The sequence below is a fragment of the Globicephala melas genome, chromosome 3 (assembly GCF_963455315.2).
Source record: "Globicephala melas chromosome 3, mGloMel1.2, whole genome shotgun sequence".
In the NCBI taxonomy this organism is placed as follows: Eukaryota; Metazoa; Chordata; class Mammalia; order Artiodactyla; family Delphinidae; genus Globicephala; species Globicephala melas.
In genome coordinates, this window is record NC_083316.1 from 132,428,478 (window position 1) to 132,451,672 (window position 23,195).

The window sequence follows — 23,195 nt, forward strand, 5'->3', positions numbered from 1 at the left end:
CCCTTTCTAAGGATAGCAGTCAGGGCTGCTATGTTAACTCTGCTATACAAAGCCAAATAAGTACGAAGGGGCCAAGATGCTTCCTTAACATATGCTGAAGATTAGTTAAATCCACACAGCAGGGAAGGCAAACATGTAGCACATACAAGACGACTGTCCATTTTGAGGTTTTGGAAGAAACATCACCAATCCATCATGGCACCAATCCTGAGTCCAGATGCAGCCTCAGAGTCCTTCTTAATACAGCACCCAAGGCCAGCCTGTCAAGACTGATACACAAGTTGAAATATATCTGCCATCCATGTGAGAGGGCAAAAAACAAAGCTAATAGGAATCTGCTACCAGTAGACATTTCTGTCTCTAAACATTGCCTTTTAATAATCACTGCATTTATGTTTAATTTGTTTAAGTGAGAACAACCCCTGTATAAAGCACTATCACATCAAAGAAACAAATGACAACCCCAAGCGATATTACGTGGCTGAAAAGTACGTGTTTGATTCCATCCCTCTCCTCGTCAATTATCACCAACACAATGGAGGAGGTGAGTTCTAAGGGACAAGGCCAGAGGGGGAAGCCTCACAGGGGAACTTGGAGAAAAGAGACAAACACCCAGCTGGGTTTCTTCATCTCAGACAAACTGACTATAAGTAATAACTATACAAATAGAAAAGTATGCCAAATATTTGATTATATTACATATTCTTCATTAGCAAATTCTGCTGCTGGAATCATGCAATTTCACCACCTGCCCACCTGTGACATTATACCTCTTCTCAGGGAAGATGTAATATCAGTGATTGGGCTTTGGAATTTGTTTTCCAGAATAAAAATAGCTTTTGCATTGGATTATATTTTTTCCTGGTGATTTGACTTGGATGGTTGCTATGGTAAAACTCTAATGACTGCCTTTCACTTTGTAATCAACACAGGCCTAGTCACTAGACTCCGGTATCCAGTTAGTTCCTGGAGGCAGAAAGCCCCGGTCACGGCAGGGCTGAGATATGGTAAGCAGTGCATTTGGGAATGTTATTCATTTGCACTAACTCACATCCCTAGAGGTCTGGGGTAAATTCTGAATGGACTTCCCCGGACGTAAAATGATCATTAAACAGGTACACTGTATCTCTGGAGATGGTGTGCACAAATGAACATTTACAATGTGTGTAAGATTACATCTATATGTATGCACATTTATCTAGGTCGAATCAATGTCTATTGGTTTTAGATGACAGTTCACCAATGAAGTGTTTACTGAGCACCTACTTTGTACAGAGCACTCTGCTAAATGCTATTAGAAAAAAATATTAGGAACCAGTGCTATAGTACTGTGTTCTTGCATATTTTCTAGAACTTCTGTATCATCTAGTTTGTTAGGTATGGGTCCATTGCAAGTGCTGTAAGCTAGCAGCATTCAGAAATGTCTGTCTGCATAGCACTGTGTTAAATTTTTTTGAATGCTTTTAGGCAGGGCATGCATCTCTAGGGCCATAGGCCCTACTATTCCTTCTTGTCCTATGGAACCGTTTCACCCACTTGTGATTTTCTGCCTGCATCCCCTGGTCCAAACTGTGCTGGTCGAGAAGGCTGGTGTACCTTTCATTTTATATCTTCTAGATTGGTGGTTCTCAAGCTTCACTGTGCATCAGAGTTATATAGGATGCTTAAGAAAAGTGTTGACTTCCAGCCCCGACCCAACATTTACCAAAACACAGTCCCAGACAGTGGGGTCCTGGGGTTGCCTTTTCAACAAGTGCCCTAGGTGATTTTGACACAGGGGTTAAAGAAACAGTGTGTGGGCTCTCCATCCCTAACCAGCACCATATCTGCACACAGTAGGTGCTCGGTACTGTTTTCTGTTGAGTCTGTGCCTCAAAGAGATAGAAACTGAACTGTTTATGGTACTAGACCAAGCATCAGGAAAGGTTAATGCCCCTCAGCCTCCTTATAAAAATAAGATAATTCTAATGCCTGTGGAATCTGCATGTGCCCATGCTGGATGGAAGCCCAGAGAGTATTTTATGAACCCACTCATTTTTGCCAGTGTGAAAATTGAGACTCGGATCCCTTTTATTCTTTTTTTGAGCATTTATTGAAAGCCTACCTATGTGCGAGACTGTGTGCTGGCTTGCACCTCTGTACCAGTCCTCTTGGAATCCACCACCTTACCCCTAACCCCTGCTAAGGCCTAGCAAGTGCTATGTACATAATGGATGCTCTTGATGGATGAATGAACGAATGAATGACCAGTTCAAATAAAACTTGCTCTATGTGAAAAATGACAATAAACATTTTTCAATCAGGTATAGGAAATGGTTGGGGCCTTAGAACCCTGTCATTGACTTTCTTTAATATCTCAACTAATGCCATACTCCTTTCTCTTTCCATGTAATCGTCCCCATGCACATTTTTCATGGCTTTCAATACATATTCTATGTTATTATTTGGGGAAAAAGATACTTTTATCTATCTATAGTTCTAAGTATACAGGCTTATACCATTTGCCATCTTTGAGTTATATTAACAATAGGCTAACATTCTGTATAGGGCTATATAGTCTCCTGGGAGTCCTATACTTCATATCTACTGCTTGCCAACTCTGGAAAACTCTTTCTCTTCCAGGGAAATGGGTGATTGATCCCTCAGAGCTCACTTTTGTGCAGGAGATTGGCAGCGGGCAGTTTGGGTTGGTGCATCTTGGCTACTGGCTCAACAGGGACAAGGTGGCCATCAAAACCATTCAGGAAGGAGCTATGTCGGAAGAGGACTTCGTCGAGGAGGCTGAAGTCATGATGTGAGTGGCCAAGACAAGAGTATGCAGAGATACCTTGGGAAGGATGTTCTGTGCTGTGCTCTTTGAATACCATTCTGATGCCATCTTGTGCCACCTCCCTGCTCAAGTCCAGCAATGGCTTCCCATGGTATGGAGAATAACTCCAAGCTCCTCACTGTGGTCTAAAAGGCCCACCATGGTCTGGCCCTGCCCGCTCCCCAATCTCATCTCCTGCCCATCTTTCCTCTGGTTCCATGACATGCCAACCACACTGGCCTTCGTTCATTCTCGCGTACACCAGCTGAGTCCCTGCATCTTCAGGTCTCAGCTCAATGAGACATTTTTGTTTGGGGGAGGGAGTGTATTTTGGGGAGACTAAACTTAGACTATCTCACCCCTTGCCATTTTTCTCCAGGAAACTCTCTCACCCCAAGCTGGTCCAGCTCTATGGAGTGTGCCTGGAGCAAGCCCCCATCTGCCTGGTGTTTGAGTTCATGGAACACGGCTGCCTGTCAGATTACCTGCGCAGCCAGCGGGGGCTCTTTGCTGCCGAGACCCTGCTGGGCATGTGCCTGGACGTGTGTGAGGGCATGGCCTACCTGGAAGAGGCGTGTGTCATCCACAGAGACCTGGTAAGAGGGCGTAGGGCAAACCCCTACAGGTCCAGGGTGAAGGCACATGTCCCACTGAAATGTAGAGCTACGAAGGCTGGGAATGCATGAATCAATAACAAGGCATAAGCCCTCTTCCTTCCCCTCTCAACTTCTTCCTTCCTCCACCCACTGTGGGATGTCCTCATGGGACTCAGATCTGGGCTCTATTTCCAGCCCCACCTCTGACTTTCACCCTCTGAGTTGGAGTTTACATTCTTTCTAAATAAAGCTAACAGCCTCTCCTTTTTAACCTCTCTGTGCCTCCTTTTCCTCTTGGTAAAATGAAAGAAATTGACAAGCACATGTTTCTCAAAATGTTATCCAAGGATCTACCAGGATCACATTGGGGTGATCCTAGAACCATCCTCAGAATTTCTGGGGGTTGAGGTTTGGGAATATTCATTTTAACATGTCCCCCCATGGGATTTGCAGGCACATTAAAATTTGAGACTCATGGGTCTTTTCTTGGTAAGGGCTCTTCCAATCGAATTAGGGACCATGTACCATCCCTACTGAGGAATAGTTTTAAGAGAATTAGCAACTTCAACACATTCTTATTTTAGTCAAATGGGTAACAGCTTCTTCATATCATTCCTGAGGTTAACATCAGGTTGCACTGGAGTTTACAGTTGGTTACACAACACCATGGATTTTTCTTCTGATTAGGATCCCAGGAATGAAGATGAAAGACCAGATTTACTCATCCTGATAAAGGATTTTAACATACAACTTTCCATCAGGCACTAGTGAAGCTTAACTAGCATTTGTGAAGCTCCTCATTGCTTCTGCACAGCAGCACATGGAAAAGCAAAGGACTGTGATTATAGGAGACTCCTTAATTACTGATTACCCACCAAGTTTTCCTTTCCCTTTCGTTTGCCTGTCTCTGCTCCAGGCTGCCCGGAATTGTCTGGTTGGAGAAAACCAAGTCATCAAGGTGTCCGACTTTGGGATGACAAGGTAATACGGACCTGTGGTGCCGGCAAAGTCTCAGGAATGGGATGCAGGCCACCAGGACACTCAGACGATCTCTCTCCACTCTCTCCCCAGGTTCGTCCTTGATGACCAGTACACCAGTTCCTCAGGCACCAAATTCCCGGTGAAGTGGGCGTCCCCGGAAGTCTTCTCTTTCAGTCGCTATAGCAGCAAGTCGGATGTGTGGTCATTTGGTAAGTGTCATTCTGGCCCCACTCCCACATGACCTGGGACTGTGGACCAACTGTTTTATTTGTCAAATTCAGGCAGCCTTACTTGCCCTGAACACTGGATGGTGAGGGCGTCCCACTGAGAGTCTGTACAAACAGCTCTGAAAGGAATGAAGGGGCCCTCATTATTGCATCTAGTCTTGGACATTTTTGAAATAGGGGCAAAAATAAAAGCGAAAACAGGATGCTGGTGATAGCTGCTGTGACATCAAAAGCTGGAGTCAGGAGATTAGCATATGAGCCCTTGAGAGCAAGGATCATGTTTTTTCCCAACATTATATTTATTCTCACATTTATTCCCACATTTAACTCTCAATAAAGTATTTTACCCCTTCATTCAACAACGATTTATTGAGCATCTACTACATGCTAGGAGCTAATTTAGGTGCTCACAAAGCAGTGGTACATAGGACAGAAAAGGCTCCTATTCTCTTGGAGCCAAGTTGTAAGGGGAGACAGTAGCAATCATGCAAACAAGCTAACAAATATGTGTATAAGATAAAGTCAGGTAGCGGTAAGTGCTATGAATAAAACAAAAGAGTAATGGGAAAGAGAGTAACTGGAAGGGAGGGAGGGTCTGTTTTAAATAGCAGGGTCCGGGAAGGCCTCTCTGAGGAGGTGACTGTTGAGCAGAGAGCTGAATGATGAGACGGAGCTGTCTCCATTTGAAGGTCCAGGGAACAGTGTCTCTAACAAAGGAAGCGGCAAGTGCCAAAGCTTGGTGTGTCCAAAGAAAAGAGGTACTGACTTAGTGGGAGAACAGCAGGCAATGAAAACGGCAGGCCATGGTAAGGAATTAGAATTTCTTATAAGTGCAAATGGGCAAGAATGAAAAGACAAAATGAATGATGCCGGTGTGGCAAGAAGTACTAAATATTCTTGCTGGATGTGTCATGTCTTTCTAAGCCACAGTTTTTGCATATTAATGTATACAGAAAAATATACTGGACAACCTCTTTGACTTGGATTGTAAGAAGGATTCTACTTTGGATAGGAATAGTTTAGAGTTTGATGCTGTCATTCTATGTGAAGGGAAAGTTTGCCAAATATATTGACTAGTAGTAGAAACCAGGGAGAAGATGACTAATTAAATCTCTTACGAGGAGAACTAACTAATCTTCTCCAGCATTTTAGAATATCCATTTCCAACAACCAAGTGATTTTTGATTTTGAGTCCTTCTGAATGGTTCCTTAAAGTAGTTACCCTGTTCAACAGGCCTAACTATGACTTTGTTAGTCAAATTTAAGGTACAGAATGAACTTAGAAGAAAACAAACTGCGCTTGAGCAACCTCACCTTCTCTTTTCCCCAGTGCATATAACTAGGAAGGGTCTGGCTGATGTGTGGCCACTCTCTATCGGTACGGCGGGTCATGCTGCACCCAGCCAGGTGTCCCATAAAGAGATATTTGCAGCCAGGGCCACTTTGTCGCATTCACCTGCTGACTCGGAATGGGGTTTATTCTGCCACAGGTTGTCAGCCTAGGACTTTGCTGCTGCATCTTATAATTAGAGGGTTGAGCTAAAGTCCATCCCTTCCTAGGATATGTCATCTGAAGTGTCTAAAGATGAGATTGACCGATGGAAGCAGAATAGAGGGATGAGAAAACTGGGGTGGCAAACCTGAGAAACAGAAACCTGGATGGAGGAGAGCTTTTGCCTGCCTCAAGGCCACTGGGCTTTGTCACGCATTTTGAGGTTTTTCCCCTAATTAACTGCACTATTTTTTTTAACATCTTTATTGGAGTATAATTGCTTTACATTGTTGTGTTAGTTGCTGCTGTATAACAAAGTGAATCAGCTATACGTATACATATATCCCCATATCTCCTCCCTCTTGCGTCTCCCTCCCACCCTCCCTATCCCACCCCTCTAGGTGGTCACAAAGCATGAGCTGATCTCCCTGCGCTTTGCGGCTGCTTCCCACTACCTGTTTTACATCTGGTAGTGTTTATATGTCAATGCCATTCTCTCACTTCGTCTCAGCTTCCCCTTCCCCTTCCCCTTCCCCATGACCTCAAGTCCATTCCCTACGTCTGCGTCTTTATTCCTGTCTTGCCCCTAGGTTCTTCAGAGCCTTTTTTTAGATTCCATATGTATGAACTGCACTATTTTAAACAAGTTCAACTAACCCCTTTGGGCCTTACTCAGTTCCTCAATGCATCACAAGATTTGCATGAAAGCAATTGTTTTCCAGCCAGCTTTCCCCCATTTTCCAAAGAAATCTCACCGGAAATCCTGGCATCTTGGGGTACTAATTGGTCTTATTTACTGAATTTCCAAAACTCCTGAGGCATTTCTGAGGATCGCTTAGAAATTCTAATCCAGTTGTCTGGGCTAGGGCCCAGGATCTGCCATTGGAACAAATTTCTGAGTTGATTTTTCAAAACTTCAGATGTTTTAGGGATCATACTTTGGAAAACTCTGCCCTCAGGATCTCTGGACTATGCTTTGAAAACCACTGGATTAGGTGATCTGCAAGCTCTGTTCCCACTCTGACAACCTATGAATAGATGAGTACATAATAAAGCTGGGTGTGACATTTCTACTGAGGGCAAAAAAGGAAAAGGGATTAAATCGGAGGTCAAAAATGGACAACCTAAAGATTTTTGCTTGGTTAACACAGTATTTCTTTCTTTTTTTTTTTTTAATTTATTTATTTATTTATTTTTTAACATCTTTATTGGAGTATAATTGCTTTACAATGGTATGTTAGTTTCAGCTTCACAACAAAATGAATCAGTTATATATATACATATATTCCCATATCTCTTCCCGCTTGCGTCTCCCTCCCTCCCACCCTCCCTATCCCACCCCTCCAGGCGGTCACAAAGCACCGAGCTGATCTCCCTGTGCTATGCGGCTGCTTCCCACTAGCTAACTACCTTACTTTTGGTAGTGTATGTCCATGCCTCTTTATCGCTTTGTCACCATTTACCCTTCCCCCTCCCCATATCCTCAAGTCCGTTCTCTAGTAGGTCTGTGTCTTTATTCCTGTTTCACCCCTAGGTTTTTCATGACATTTTTTTTTTAAATTCCATATATATGTGTTAGCATACGGTATTTGTCTCTCTCTTTCTGACTTACTTCACTCTGTATGACAGACTCTAGGTCTATCCACCTCATTACAAATAGCTCAATTTCGTCTCTTTTTATGGCTGAGTAATATTCCATTGTATATATGTGCCACATCTTCTTTATCCATTCATCCGATGATGGACACTTAGGTTGTTTCCATCTCTGGGCTATTGTAAATAGAGCTGCAATGAATATTTTGGTACATGACTCTTTTTGAATTATGGTTTTCTCAGGGTATATGCCCAGTAGTGGGATTGCTGGGTCATATGGTAGTTCTATTTGTAGCTTTTTAAGGAACCTCCATACTGTTCTCCACAGTGGCTGTATCAATTTACATTCCCACCCACAGTGTAAGAGGGTTCCCTTTTCTCCACACCCTCTCCAGCATTTATTGTTTCTAGATTTTTTGATGATGGCCATTCTGACTGGTGTGAGATGATATCTCATTGTAGTTTTGATTTGCATTTCTCTAATGATTAGGGATGTTGAGCATTCTTTCATGTGTTTGTTGGCACTCTGTATATCTTCTTTGGAGAAATGTCTATTTAGGTCTTCTGCCCATTTTTGGATTGGGTTGTTTGTTTTTTTGTTATTAAGCTGCATGAGCTGCTTATAAATTTTGGAGATTAATCCTTTGTCCGTTGCTTCATTTGCAAATATTTTCTCCCATTCTGAGGGTTGTCTTTTGGTCTTCTTTATGGTTTCCTTTGCTGCACAAAAGCTTTTAAGTTTCATTAGGTCCCATTTGTTTACTTTTGTTTTTATTTCCATTTCTCTAGGAGGTGGGTCAAAAAGGACCTTGCTGTGATTTATGTCATAGAGTGTTCTGCCTATGTTTTCCTCTAAGAGTTTGATAGTTTCTGGCCTTACATTTAGGTCTTTAATCCATTTTGAGCTTATTTTTGTGTATGGTGTTAGGGAGTGTTCTAATTTCATTCTTTTACACGTAGTTGTCCAGTTTCCCCAGCACCACTTATTGAAAAGGCTGTCCTTTCTCCACTGTATATTCCTGCCTCCTTTGTCAAAGATAAGGTGACCATATGTGCGTGGGTTTATCTCTGGGCTTTCTATCCTGTTCCATTGATCTATCTTTCTGTTTTTGTGCCAGTACCATACCGTCTTGATAACTGTAGCTTTGTAGTATAGTCTGAAGTCTGGGAGCCTGATTCCTCCAGTTCCTTCTTTCGTTCTCAAGATTGCTTTGGCTATTCGGGGTCTTTTGTGTTTCCATACAAATTGCAAAATTTTTTGTTCTAGTTCTGTGAAAAATGCCAGTGGTAGTTTGATAGGGATTGCATTGAATCTGTAGATTGCTTTGGGTAGTAGAGTCATTTTTACAATGTTGATTCTTCCAATACAAGAACATGGTATATCTCTCCATCTATTTGTATCATCTTTAATTTCTTTCATCAGTGTCTTATAATTTTCTGCATACAGATCTTTTGTCTCCTTAGGTAGGTTTATTCCTAGATATTTTATTCTTTTTGTTGCAATGGTAAATGGGAGTGTTTTCTTGATTTCACTTTCAGATTTTTCATCATTAGTATATAGGAATGCCAGAGATTTCTGTGCATTAATTTTGTATCCTGCCACTTTACCAAATTCATTGATTAGCTCTAGTAGTTTTCTGGTAGCATCTTTAGGGTTCTCTATGTATAGGATCATGTCATCTGCAAACAGTGACAGCTTTACTTCTTCTTTTCCGATTTGGATTCCTTTTATTTCCTTTTCTTCTCTGATTGCTGTGGCTAAAACTTCCAAAACTATGTTGAATAAGAGTGGTAAGAGTGGGCAACCTTGTCTTGTTCCTGATCTTAGTGGAAATGCTTTCAGTTTTTCACCATTGAGGATGATGTTTGCTGTGGGCTTGTCATATATGGCCTTTATTATGTTGAGGAAAGTTCCCTCTATGCCTACTTTCTGCAGGGTTTTTATCATAAATGGGTGTTGAATTTTGTCAAAAGCTTTCTCTGCATCTATTGAGATGATCATATGGTTTTTCTCCTTCAGTTTGTTAATATGGTTTATCACATTGATAGATTTGCGTATATTGAAGAATCCTTGCATTCCTGGAATAAACCCCACTTGATCATGGTGTATGATCCTTTTAATGTGCTGTTGGATTCTGTTTGCTAGTATTTTGTTGAGGATTTTTGCATCTATGTTCATCAGTGATATTGGCCTGTAGTTTTCTTTCTTTGTGACATCCTTGTCTGGTTTTGGTATCAAGGTGATGGTGGCCTCGTAGAAGGAGTTTGGGAGTGTTCCTCCCTCTGCTATATTTTGGAAGAGTTTGAGAAGGATAGGTGTTAGCTCTTCTCTAAATGTTTGATAGAATTCGCCTGTGAAGCCATCTGGTCCTGGGCTTTTCTTTGTTGGAAGATTTTTAATCACAGTTTCAATTTCAGTGCTTGTGATTGGTCTGTTCATATTTTCTATTTCTTCCTGATTCAGTCTCAGAAGGTTGTGCATTTCTAAGAATTTGTCCATTTCTTCCAGATTGTCCATTTTATTGGCATAGAGTTGCTTGTAGTAATCTCTCATGATCTCTTTTATTTCTGCAGTGTCAGTTGTTACCTCTCCTTTTTCATTTCTAATTCTATTGATTTGAGTCTCCTCCCTTTTTTTCTTGATGAGTCTGGCTAGTGGTTTATCTATTTTGTTTATCTTCTCAAAGAACCAGCTTTTAGGTTTATTGATCTTTGCTATTGTTTCCTTCATTTCTTTTTCATTTATTTCTGATCTGATTTTTATGATTTCTTTCCTTCTGCTAACTTTGGGGTTTTTTTGTTCTTCTTTCTCTAATTGCTTGAGGTGCAAGGTTAGGTTGTTTATTCGAGATGTTTCCTGCTTCTTAAGGTGGGCTTGTATTGCTATAAACTTCCCCCTTAGAACTGCTTTTGCTGCATCCCACAGGTTTTGGGTCGTTGTGTCTCCATTGTCATTTGTTTCTAGGTATTTTTTGATTTCCTCTTTGATTTCTTCAGTGATCACTTCATTATTAAGTAGTGTATTGTTTAGCCTCCATGTGTTTGTATTTTTTACAGATCTTTTCCTGTAATTGATATCTAGTCTCATGGCGTTGTGGTCAGAAAAGATACTTGATACAATTTCAATTTTCTTAAGTTTACCAAGGCTTGATTTGTGACCCAAGATATGATCTATCCTGGAGAATGTTCCATGAGCACTTGAGAAAAATGTGTATTCTGTTGTTTTTGGATGGAATGTCCTATAAATATCAATTAACTCCATCTCATTTAATGTATCATTTAAAGCTTGTGTTTCCTTATTTATTTTCATTTTGGATGATCTGTCCATTGGTGAAAGTGGGGTGTTAAAGTCCCCTACTATGAATGTGTTACTGTCGATTTCCCCTTTTATGGTTGTCAGTATTTGCCTTATGTATTGAGGTGCACCTATGTTGGGTGCATAAATATTTACAATTGTTATATCTTCCTCTTGGATCGATCCCTTGATCATTATGTAGTGTCCTTCTTTGTCTCTTCTAATAGTCTTTGTTTTAAAGTCTATTTTGTCTGATATGAGAATTGCTACTCCAGCTTTCTTTTGGTTTCCATTTGCATGAAATACCTTTTTCCATCCCCTTACTTTCAGTCTGTATGTGTCTCTAGGTCTGAAGTGGGTCTCTTGTAGACAGCAAATATATGGGTCTTGTTTTTGTATCCATTCAGCCAATCTGTGTCTTTTGGTGGGAGCATTTAGTCCATTTACATTTAAGGTAATTATCGATATGTGTGTTCCTATTCCCATTTTCTTAATTGTTTTGGGTTCGTTATTGTAGGTCCTTTCCTTCTTTTGTGTTTCTTGCCTAGAGAAGTTCCTTTAGCAGTTGTTGTAGAGCTGGTTTGGTGGTGCTGAACTCTCTCAGCTTTTGCTTGTCTGTAAAGGTTTTAATTTCTCCATCAAATCTGAATGAGATCCTTGCTGGGTAGAGTAATCTTGGTTGCAGGTTTTTCTCCTTCAACACTTTCAATATGTCCTGCCACTCCCTTCTGGCTTGCAGAGTTTCTGCTGAAAGATCAGCTGTTAACCTTATGGGGATTCCCTTGTGTGTTATTTGTTGTTTTTCCCTTGCTGCTTTTAATATGTTTTCTTTGTATTTAATTTTTGACAGTTTGATTAATATGTGTCTTGGCGTATTTCTCCTTGGATTTATCCTGTATGGGACTCTCTGTGCTTCCTGGACTTGATTAACTATTTCCTTTCCCATATTAGGGAAGTTTTCAACTATAATCTCTTCAAATATTTTCTCAGTCCCTTTCTTTTTCTCTTCTTCTTCTGGAACCCCTATAATTCGAATGTTGGTGCGTTTAATGTTGTCCCAGAGGTCTCTGAGACTGTCCTCAGTTCTTTTCATTCTTTTTTCTTTATTCTGCTCTGCAGTAGTTATTTCCACTATTTTATCTTCCAGGTCACTTATCCGTTCTTCTGCCTCAGTTATTCTGCTATTGATCCCATCTAGAGTACTTTTAATTTCATTTATTGTGTTGTTCATCGTTGCTTGTTTCATCTTTAGTTCTTCTAGGTCCTTGTTAACTGATTCTTGCAATTTGTCCATTCTATTGTCCATTCTATCTCCAAGATTTTGGATCAACCTTACTATCATTATTCTGAATTCTTTTTCAGATAGACTGCCTATTTCCCCTTCATTTGTTAGGTCTGGTGGGTTTTTATCTTGCTCCTTCATCTGCTGTGTGTTTTTCTGTTTTTTCATTTTGCTTATCTTACTGTGTTTGGGGTCTCCTTTTTTGCAGGCTGAAGGTTCGTAGTTCTTGTTGTTTTTTGTGTCTGTCCCCAGTGGCTAAGGTTGGTTCAGTGGGTTGTGTAGGCTTCCTGGTGGAGGGGACTAGTGCCTGTGTTCTGGTGGATGAGGCTGGATCTTGTCTTTCTGGTGGGCAGGTCCACGTCTGGTGGTGTGTTTTGGGGTATCTGTAGACTTATTATGATTTTGGGCAGCCTCTCTGCTAATGGGTGGGGTTGTGTTCCTGTCTTGCTAGTTGTTTGGCATAGGATGTCCAGCACTGTAGCTTGCTGGTCATTGAGTGAAGCTGGGTGCTGGCGTTGAGATGGAGATCTCTGGGAGATTTTCGCCGTTTGATATTATGTGCAGCTGGGAGGCCTCTTGTGGACCAGTGTCCTGAAGTTGGCTCTCCCACCTCAGAGGCACAGCACTGACTCCTGGCTGCAGCACCAAGAGCCTTTCATCCACAGGGCTCCTTAATTTGGGATGATTCGTTGTCTATTCAGGTATTCCACAGATGCAGGGTATATCAAGTTGATTGTGGAGGTTTAATCCGCTGCTTCTGAGGCTGCTGGGAGAGATTTCCCTTTCTCTTCTTTGTTCTCACAGTTCCCAGGGGCTCAGCTTTGGATTTGGCCCCGCCTGTGCGTGTAGGTCGCCAGAGGGCGTCTGTTCTTTGCTCAGACAGGACGGGGTTAAAGGAGCCGCTGATTCGGAGGCTCTGGCTCACCCAGGCCGGGGGTAGGGAGGGTCACGGAGTGCGGGGCGGGCCTGCAGCGGCAGAGGCCGGCGTGACGGCGTGACGCTGCAGCCTGAGGCGCGCCGAGCGCTCTCCCGAGGGAGCCGTCCCTGGATCCCGGGACCCTGGCAGTGGCGGGCTGCACAGGCTCCCCGGAAGGGCGCGTGGCTAGTGACCTGTGTTCGCACACAGGCCTCCTGGCTGCGGCAGCAGCGGCCTTAGCGTCCCATGTCCGTCTCCGGGCTCCGCACTCTTAGCCGCGGCTCGCGCCCGTCCCTGGAGCTCTCCGAAGCAGCGCTCTTAATCCCCTCTCCTCGTGCACCAGGAAACAAAGAGGGACGTAAAAGTCTCTTGCCTCTTCGGCAGCTCCAGACCCCTCCCCGGACTCCCTCCCGGCCAGCCGCGGCGCACCAACGCCCTGCAGGCTGTGTTCACGCCGCCAACCTCAGTCCTCTCCCGGCGCTCCGACAAAAGCCGGAGCCTCAGCTCCCAGTCCCGCCCGCCCCGGCGGGCGAGCAGACAAGCCTCTCGGCTGGTGAGTGCCGGTCGGCCCGATCCTCTGCGCTGGAAGCTGTCTGCTTTGCCCTCCGCACCCCTGTTGCTGTGCTCTTCTCCACGGCTCCCAAGCTCCCCCACTCCGCCTCCCGAAGTCTCCACCCGCGAAGGGGCTTCCTAGTGTGTGGACACTTTTCCTCCTTCACAGCTCTCTCCCGCTGGTGCAGGACCCGTCCCTATCCTTTAGTCTCTGTTTAGTTTTTTCTTTTGCCCTAACCAGGTACGTGGGGGGTTCCTTGCCTTTTGGGAGGTCTGAGGTCTTCTGCCAGCGTTCAGTAGGTGCTCCGTAGAAGTAACACAGTATTTCTTTTAAATCGAATTGAGTTTAGGGCTTCCCTGGTGGCGCAGTGATTGAGAGTCCACCTGCCGATGCAGGGGACGCGGGTTCTGTGCCCCGGTCCAGGAAGATCCCACATGCCGCACAGCGGCTGGGCCCGTGAGCCATGGCCGCTGAGCCTGCGCGTCCGGAGCCTGTACTCCGCAACGGGAGAGGCCACGGCAGTGAGAGGCCGGCGTACAGCAAAAAAAAAAAAAAAAAAAAATTGAGTTTATATTTTAAAACTCCCAATTTATGACTTATCTTTAAAAAATCAGAAAATGTGGCAATTCAGAGCCCTCATTCCCATGTGCCCTATGCTGGCTGGAGCTAAATCACAGCTGCCCCTTTGGGGATAAAATTTTTGACCTCCAGTTTTTCACAGTCCTCCCTAGTCCCTATTATGCAGACCTCATCCACTCCATTCATCTATATCATGTGTAGACATTTGAGTTTACATCGCCTGCAACTTTTAGTAGTAGCATTTGAGTTAGATATAACAAAGGGCTGAGCTTGAACATTCTTCACCACTAGAAAGGTAGGGAAGGGACTTCCCTGGTGGCGCAGTGGTTGAGAATCCGCCTGCCAATGCAGGGGACGCGAGTTCAAGCCCTGGTCCAGGAGGATCCCACATGCCACGGAGCAACTAAGTCCGTGAGCCACAATGAGCCCACGCACCTGGAGCCCATGCTCTGCAACAAAAGAAGCCACTGCAGTGGAGGGCCGGTGCACTGCAATGAAGAGTGGTCCCCCGCTTGCTGCAACTAGAGAAAACCCGCGCGTAGCAATGAAGACCCAATGCAGCTATAAATAAATAAAATAAATTTAAAAAAAAAAGAAAGGTAGGGAAATCGCTCTTTAGAAATAGCACAGGCCTAATAAGCCTCAGGTGGCTTTTGATATTGTACTTTCTGGAGGTAGGGACTTGAATCTTAATGTCAAGGAGTCTGTGATTTCTAGAGGTAAGTTGGTTTGTTCGCTATTTAGGAACTTTATCACTAGCTGTTTCGACTCACCATTTCGATTCACCTATTCACACTCATAGGTGTGCTGATGTGGGAAGTCTTCAGTGAAGGAAAAATCCCGTATGAAAACCGAAGCAACTCAGAAGTGGTGGAAGACATCACCACTGGATTTCGGTTATACAAGCCTCGACTGGCCTCCTCACATATCTACCAGATCATGAATCATTGCTGGAAAGAGGTCAGTAAAGGAAGTGGTTCCCCCCGCCCCGCCTCATTATAATCTGCAATTGCAGGGTCTGCCCCCATCCCTGAAGAAAGGAACCCTCTCAGAGTATGAGGCAGTAGGGATGACAAAATAAATTAGCAAGAAAGTGACGTTGAGCATCTATTAACTAAAGGAGTTACTCATCCCTAGAAGAGCTGGCAGGGACCTTAAATGTTATTTGATTTGTAATATAATGTCACAAGCCATCAACATACTGTCAGAAAGGAAGAGTGGGGAAGGCCTATGTCAATTTTTTGAGAAAAAAAGCATCTGTAACATCATAAAACCATTAAATATACATGAAGTTAGTTCTATAAACTGGTAAACAGAAGTTCACTGGTGCTGTGAAACTATTAAAATGACTGAATTAAAATTCATACAACATGTTCATACAAATACAAAATTCATACAATTCATGTTTATTCATACAACAGTTCAGAATGGGAGCCAATTACTCTGCACCCTCCCAGACATCTCAGTTATCCTTGGGTGGCAGTGTATGCCTTAAGCCACATTAGCATGAGATGTCCTTGTGTGAGTTAGCAAATTTTAAATTTCAACCACAGTTGAAAGTTGCTGAATAGAGAATTAACACAAATTCGGATCATTATGATATGATAGCTGACATTTAGTACTTTTTTCTTTTTTTAATTTTTATTAATTTTTTAAATTAATAGACTTTGTCTAGAAGTTTTAGGTTTATAGAAAATTTGAGCAAAGAGTGCAGAGAGTTCTGCCCTATAAATAACATTTTGCATTAGTGTGGTACATTTGTTACAATTATTCTACCACCACTGATACATTATTATTAACTAAAGTCCACGTTTTACATTAAGGTTCACTGCTTTTTTTGTACAGTTCTGTGAGTTTTGACAAATGTATATCATGTATCTACCATTATAGTATCATACAGAATAGTGTCACTGCCTTTAAGTGCACTGTGCTTCACCTATTTATCCCTTCCCCTCTTCTTCCCAAATCCCTGGAAACCATTGATCTTTTTATTGTCCAAGTTCTGCCTTTGCCAGAATGTTACATAGTTGAATCATACAGTATGTAGCCTTTTCAGATTGGCTTCTTCCACTTAGAACTATGCATTTAAGATTCCTCCATGTCTTCATGGCTTGAAAGCTAACTTTTTTTTTAATCACTGAATAATATTTCCATTGTATGGATATACCATAGTTTCTTTATCCATTCACCTACTGAAGGACATCTTGGTGGCTTCCAGTTTTTGGCAGCTATGAATAAAGCTGCTATAAACATTTGTGTGCAAGTTTTTATATGAACATAGATTTGTAGCTCAATTGGGTAAATATCTAGTGGTGTCATTCCTGGATCATATGAAATGAATAGTTTCATAACACTAGCATATGAAAATGTTTAGCCTTGTAAGAAACTGCCAGACTGTCTTCCAAAATGGCTACCATTTTCACATTCCCACCAGCAATGAGAGTTCCTGTTGCTCCACATCCTCACCAGCATTTGGTGGTGTCAGTGCTTTGATTTTAGCCATCTTAATAAGAATATAGTGGTATCTCATTGTTATTTTAATTTGCAAATCCCTAACATATGATGTTGAGCATCTTTTCATATGTGTATTTTCCATTTGTATACCTTTTTAAATGAGGTAACTGCTTAGATCTTTGCCCATTTTTTAATAGGATTATTTGTTTTCTTGCTTTTGAGTTTTAAGAGGTCTTTGCATATTTTGGATATAAGTCCTTTATCAGATATGTGTTTTAAAAACATTTTCTCCCAGCCTATGGCTTATCTTTTCTTTCACTTAACAGTGCCTTTTACAGAGCAGAAGTCTTTTACAGAGCAGAAGTTGTTAATTTTAACAAAGTTCAACATCAATTTTTTTTCTTTTATGAATCGTGCTTTTTGTGTTGTATCTAAAAACTCATTGCCAAACCCAAGGTCACCCAGATTTTCTCCTATGTTATCTTCTAGATGTCTTATAAGTTTTGCATTTTACATTTAGTTCTATGATCCATTTTGAGTTAGTTTTTGTGAAGAGTGTCAGGCCTGTGTCTAGAGTCATTGTATTACATGTGGATGTCCAATTGCTCTAGAACCGTTTGTTGAAAAGACTACCCTTGCTCCATTGAATTGCCTTTGCTCCTCTGTCAAAGATTTGACTACATTTGTGTGGGTCTATTTCTGGGATCCCAACTCTATTCCATTGACCTATTTGTCTATTCTTTCACCAATACCATGCTCTCTTGATTACTATAGCTTTATAGTAAGTCTTGAAGTCAGGAAGTATCAGTCCTCCAAACTTGTTCTTCTTCAGTATTGTGTTGGCTATTCTGAGTCTTTGGCCTTTCCATATGGAGTTTAGAGTTGGTTTGTCAGTATCTACAAAATAACTTGCTGGGATTCTTGTGATTGTGTTGAATCCATACATCAAGTTGAAAAGAAATGACATCTTAGCAATAGCAAGTCTTCCTAACCATGAACATGGAATATTTCTCGATATATTTAGCTCTCCTTTGATTTCTATCTTTAGAATTTTATATTTTTCCTAAAATAGACCCTGTACATATTTTATGAGATTTATACCTAAATATTTCTTTTTTAGTCTTACTGAGTGCTTATTTTATGTTGCATTTTTATATACAATTTTATTTAATTCTTACAACAATCTTATGAGATTGATAATATTATTATCCCCATTTTACAGATGACAAAACTGAGGTTCCAAAAGGTTAAGTAACCTGTTCAAAGGTCACACAGCTAATGAGTAGAAAAGCTGTGATTCAAAAGCAGGCCATATGATTCCAAAATACCTGCTGTTAACAACTAAGACATAATGGCCTCAAATACAATATATATAGAAACATATTTAAAACTCAGCAGAGGGGATTGCTGTTTAACTCTGGTTTGCTTTGGAATTAGCTATGACACACAAGTACAAGGAAATCACAGAGTTCTTTTCTTCCTTCTCTAGAAACCAGAAGACCGGCCACCTTTCTCCAGACTCTTGAGTCAACTGGCTGAAATTGCAGAATCGGGACTTTAAAAGAGACTCAGTGCCAGGCCATGGGCTGCAGATCCTGAGTGGGGCAAGGAGGTCTTCCCACCACAGAGCATTAAAAGCTGCCACCATCCCAGGACTCCTCAGAGGCAACTGGCCTGTGGCGCCAGTCCCTAAGCTGCCACGGAGGCAGCGGCCTGATAGAGGCGGGCACCAGGCCACAGGCAGGAGGCTCAGCCACTGAACTGGGAGCAGGGCCAGAGCAGTCTGTACCCTTCCTCCAGCCTCTTATCTCGTGTGGAGCGCAAACCTCAATCGACAGCTTTCAAGCAACATTTCTTGCACTTCTTAGAGAAAGGGAGAGATGGGGCAGCACCCTGGATTATTACCCTTATTGTTATTTTAAACATGGACCTGAAGTTCATGGTCAAGGGATTTTTTATTTGACCTGACAACACAGAATCCCAGGATATGGGGCAAGATGAACAAGGAGCATGACTCTTTTTCAAGGAGAACTAGTGAGTTAATTAAAGTCACCAAGAGTAAGCTCTGCCTCTGTGATGCTGTCAACCACAGCTTCCTGCCTTAGAGGACGATGGAACAGCTGCTCACATTAGGGGCCGGATATTCTGAGAAGCAGCTTTATGAGGTTTTACCCATAGAGACACTGCCACCTCTCTCCTTGAAGGGAGCATAATGGACTGGGGTGAACAATTCTGATCTCACCGCTGGAGTATTGGGTATCTGGTGTCTGGGCAGAAAGAGGACATCGGATGGTGGAAACACCTGGTACAGGGAAAGGCCTTAGGTTGTAACCACTTGGACGCTCGTCTTTACTACCAAGCCAAGCAAGTGACTCTGAGTCCCCTTCTGTGCCGAATGCTTCCACAGGCATCCTGGGAGGAAATCATGGCTTCCGTAAACACTGACTTACTGAGACCTCCAGGAATCAGTCCCCTCTCTGCATTCTTTTATCCTCATCAACAGAGTGCAGACTTGTGCTGGGGAGTGTGGCCTGGCAGAGAAACTGAAGCTGGTTTAGGCCCTAGAGATTTGCAACTTTAAGGTTGAGACTTCCAAGTCTCCCCAGATTCTAAGAGAGGAGTAAGAGGTCTGTTCTTGTTCAAGCCATCTGGATGGAAACTGAGTCGGGCACCGAGTGGGGGGCTTCCAAGATGCGCAAGGATGCCTACTGTTGATTGAGCACTTGAATATGCAAAATGAATATGTACTGAGCTACAAGCCTTCACTGCAGAATCTCAGTTCACCCTGAGTTCACACCAGTGCAGTGAGATATTATTATTATTCCCATTTTACAGATAGTGGAACTTAGGCTTTGAAAAGCTTGGACACCGGCCTGAAGTGACAGAGCTAGGAAGAATACAGCCCACCTCTGTCTGACTGCAATGCACAGTTTCTCTATTTTTATTCAACACTGCCTTCTACTGAGGGTGAAAGGGATTGCTGAGGAGGTAAGTACAGTAGAGGGGAAAGTCCTAGAGAGCCAATAAAGAAGCCAACACAGCACCATCAGCAAGTAAATCTGCTCCTGCATAGACCAGGGTGGCTGGCAGTGTAGCCCTCCAACTTGGAATAGGATCTTTTTTTCCTCATCTGTATCCTCACCTTCATCAGAGTTAATGACGTTGGAGTTACTAAAGGAGTAATTAGCCCTTCGATTCACTCAACCCACCAGAGTCATATTGCATGAGGCAATTTGTAGATGAGCTTCAAAGCAGCTTTAAAAGATTCTCCTGCAGAAGTATAAATACTTCCTTGAATTATCACTTCAGCTTTGAGCCGGCTGCGGTCTTCTTGGACACTTTCTGGGGAAGGGTATTCCCTGATGTAAGAGAGATTTAATTTTCATACAGTGTTCAGGGAAAACTCTTTTTGGATGGTGTTGGAATCAGCTCTTTCTAAAAAATCATGTGATATTTTGACCGGCTGAAGATGCAGATGTACAACTTTTAAGTATAATTATTGTGAAACTGGTAGCTTCAAAAAAAAAACTATCATTTAGAAGATGATATTCTCAACTTATCCAAAATCATCCCTGTTTACTTTTTTAGCATTTTGTACATTCTTTTTTGGAACCTTTAATTAGAGATGATTTCGGGAACATCCAGCCTGGAAGGAAAACATCAGAATTGACTGATTTCTGTGGTATGGTTTAGAAAAATTCTCCCTTACATGGTATTATCTTGTTCAAGCTCAGAATCATTGAGGCTTAACTTAACATGTGTCAAGAGGTTACCTCTCAGTGTCCTGCAAAATAGACTTCTGCCTGTTTGGTTTTTGGCTTTTTTTTTTCCTTCTCACATTTTGAAAACGGTGCCATGTGCTCACAGGGAATTCCCCTTATGCAAAGTTTTAGTTCTAGATGCATTTTATAGATTTTGCATTGTGCCCTTTTGAGACTATGTATTTATATTTGGATAGACTGAATATTTATTAGTGTACAGTGATTGCTAATGTTCACAATTAAAATGTTACAAATATCTCTTATGCTTTGTAAATCACACCAAGTTAAAGGTTGGGTCTAGCAAATAAAGCTGTGCATTTTAGTAAATAGGGTATGTATAGCCTGGGTCCATACTTATCCCAATGTCAGACAACCAAAAGTTTTCCATAAATAATAATGGTTACATAGTTTCACATTCCACAGACAAATAAAGACTATACATCGTTCAACATTGTTTCACCAGGTAAATATCAAATGCTTCCTGTGATCTCTGATATGCTGCACTGAGTGCTACAGAAACAAAGATGAAAAAGACACAGTCTTTACTTTTAAGAAACTCCAGGTATGGTTGGGAAGGCAGACAAATAAACAAGTAAAATTATAATACAGCAATTAGAGCAACAACAGAAATAAAGTCAAAGTAGAGAAGAGCTCAGAAAAAGTGATGTAATCTATTGGGCAAAGGGTGACATCAGTGGAAACTTCTTAGAAACCTGCTACTGAAAGTGTGGTCCCCGGACCAGCAACAGCAGCATTACTAGCTTGTGAGAAATGCAAATTCTCTCTTCACCCTGAGATCCACTGAATGAGAATCTGCATTTTAACAAGATCTACAGGTGATCATCTGCACATTAAAGTTTGGGAAGCGCTGTCACAGAAGATATCATCTCTGACTCAGTTTTGAAGATGAATTATGCTTTTTGTAGGCAAGCCAATGGGCAGAAATACTTTCCAGGTAGAGGGATAGAGGAAACAAAACATATTGGGAAGCTATTATCAGTTTACCATTGCTGGGGCAAAGGGTGTGTGTGTGTGTGTGTGTAGACAAGGACTTAGATTTTAAAACACAAAAAATGTTGGAACTCTAGTTGTAGAGAGGAAAAATGTCATTGAACAAGGAGAGAAGGTCAAATTTGTGTTTAAAAATATATTCTGGCAGCAGTGTGGAGAGTGGATTTGAGAGAGGGAAAGCTGGTGAAAGAGAAACCAATCTGGAGATGATTTCTGACTTGCTCCTAGTACCAAATTATTGTTCATACTCATTCTGTCATCTGCTATGTGGGTGACATGTGGAAACTGTAATTCGGAGCTCTTAAGCCACAGTTGGACAGCAAGGCACAGCTGTTCTCCTCCCTCTTAAAATCCCAGTGAAATAAGGGCTGGGTTATTATAGTTTGGGTGTATTGAGCTCTCCCTGTACCTTTCAGTTCACCAAATGCCCACATCCACTGCTGGCGCCAGCTCATGCACCCAGAGGACCATCAGGCACCAGTGAGAAAGCCTGTGGCTTCCACACAGTCCTTTGTGGGACTCACCTCTGGGCTTGACTCCCCCTGGCAAATGACCCAGAGAGGAAGCTTCTAGAGCAGGACGGATGAACAGATCGGTTTCTCAGAGAGCATTTATCCTGCAGATCCTACTCTGCCTGGAACCTCCCAACACACAAGACCACCAAACTCAGGAAAAGGCAGAACATACCCCATTCAGCCAGATGGGCTGTGTGTGTGTGTGTGTGTGTGTGTGTGTGTGTGTGTGTGTGTGTGTGTGTGTGTGTGTGTGTGTGTGTGTGTATGAGTGTGTCTTCAGTGACTTTGCATTTCTTCCCAAGTCATCATGAGTAGTTGGTTTCTGGGATAATTGAATCATACAGATACTGTTAGGAGGAGTTTTAGAGATCATTGTTACCATTCACCTGCTATTACTTGGCACTGTGTCAGGTGTATACGATGAATAAGATATCAGTTGAGGACCAAACACATCACAGTCAAATTATGATAATTCAAGGCAAGCCTATTTCAAAAGGGCTGCTTAACACAGTGTGGGTTTAGAAGAACCATAGTAAGTAGTACAGAGGGAAAGAACAGCCAAGGAACAGTTACCACGCCTAGGCCCAAAGAAATGAGGAACGGGAGTGGTCACTTGCTTGTGGAAGCAGAGAGTCAGCTGGAGAAAGGTGCCTCGAGAGGACAGCACATTTAGTGAGAAACAGAGGAAGCCCAAGGCAGCAACACAAGGAGGAGGCTGTGGAATAAATATGCTGGCCCCACTCTCCTCCCTTCCCCCCATCAACTGCTGGGGTTTCTTGTTGGCCAAACCCAGCTGGAAGCCAGAGGATGAAGAAATCCTAGTAGAGTAGTCCACAGAGGTCAGTCTGCAGGGGCAGGGGCAGGGTGAGAAGAGTGAAGTAGGTCTGGAGGAGCAAGAGAAGATATCCAGGGCTTCCCTGATGGCACAGTGGTTAAGAATCCGCCTGCCGATGCAGGGGACACCGGTTCGAGCCCTGGTCCGAGAAGATCCCACATGCCGTGGAGCCACTAAGCCTGTGTGCCACAACTACTGAGCCTGCGCTCTAGAGCCCGCGAGCCATGACTACTGAAGCCTGGGCGCCTAGAGCCCGTGCTCCGCAACAAAGAGAAGCCACCGCAATGAGAAGCCCG

At 42.5% G+C, this 23,195-nt stretch overlaps 1 protein-coding gene across 1 annotated transcript in view; it reads left to right on the plus strand.

Annotated features, from left to right (window-relative positions):
- Positions 1–18,338, plus strand: part of ITK (IL2 inducible T cell kinase) — a 71,053-nt gene extending 52,715 nt beyond the window's left edge. Inside the window, exons 10-17 of the mRNA XM_030834241.2 lie at positions 411–544; positions 933–1,007; positions 2,623–2,794; positions 3,189–3,405; positions 4,322–4,386; positions 4,477–4,595; positions 15,126–15,283; positions 18,267–18,338. Coding sequence (XP_030690101.2) covers positions 411–544; positions 933–1,007; positions 2,623–2,794; positions 3,189–3,405; positions 4,322–4,386; positions 4,477–4,595; positions 15,126–15,283; positions 18,267–18,338 — 1,012 coding nt within the window. The remainder of the gene's footprint in view (positions 1–410; positions 545–932; positions 1,008–2,622; positions 2,795–3,188; positions 3,406–4,321; positions 4,387–4,476; positions 4,596–15,125; positions 15,284–18,266) is intronic.
- Positions 18,339–23,195: the final 4,857 nt, after the last annotated feature.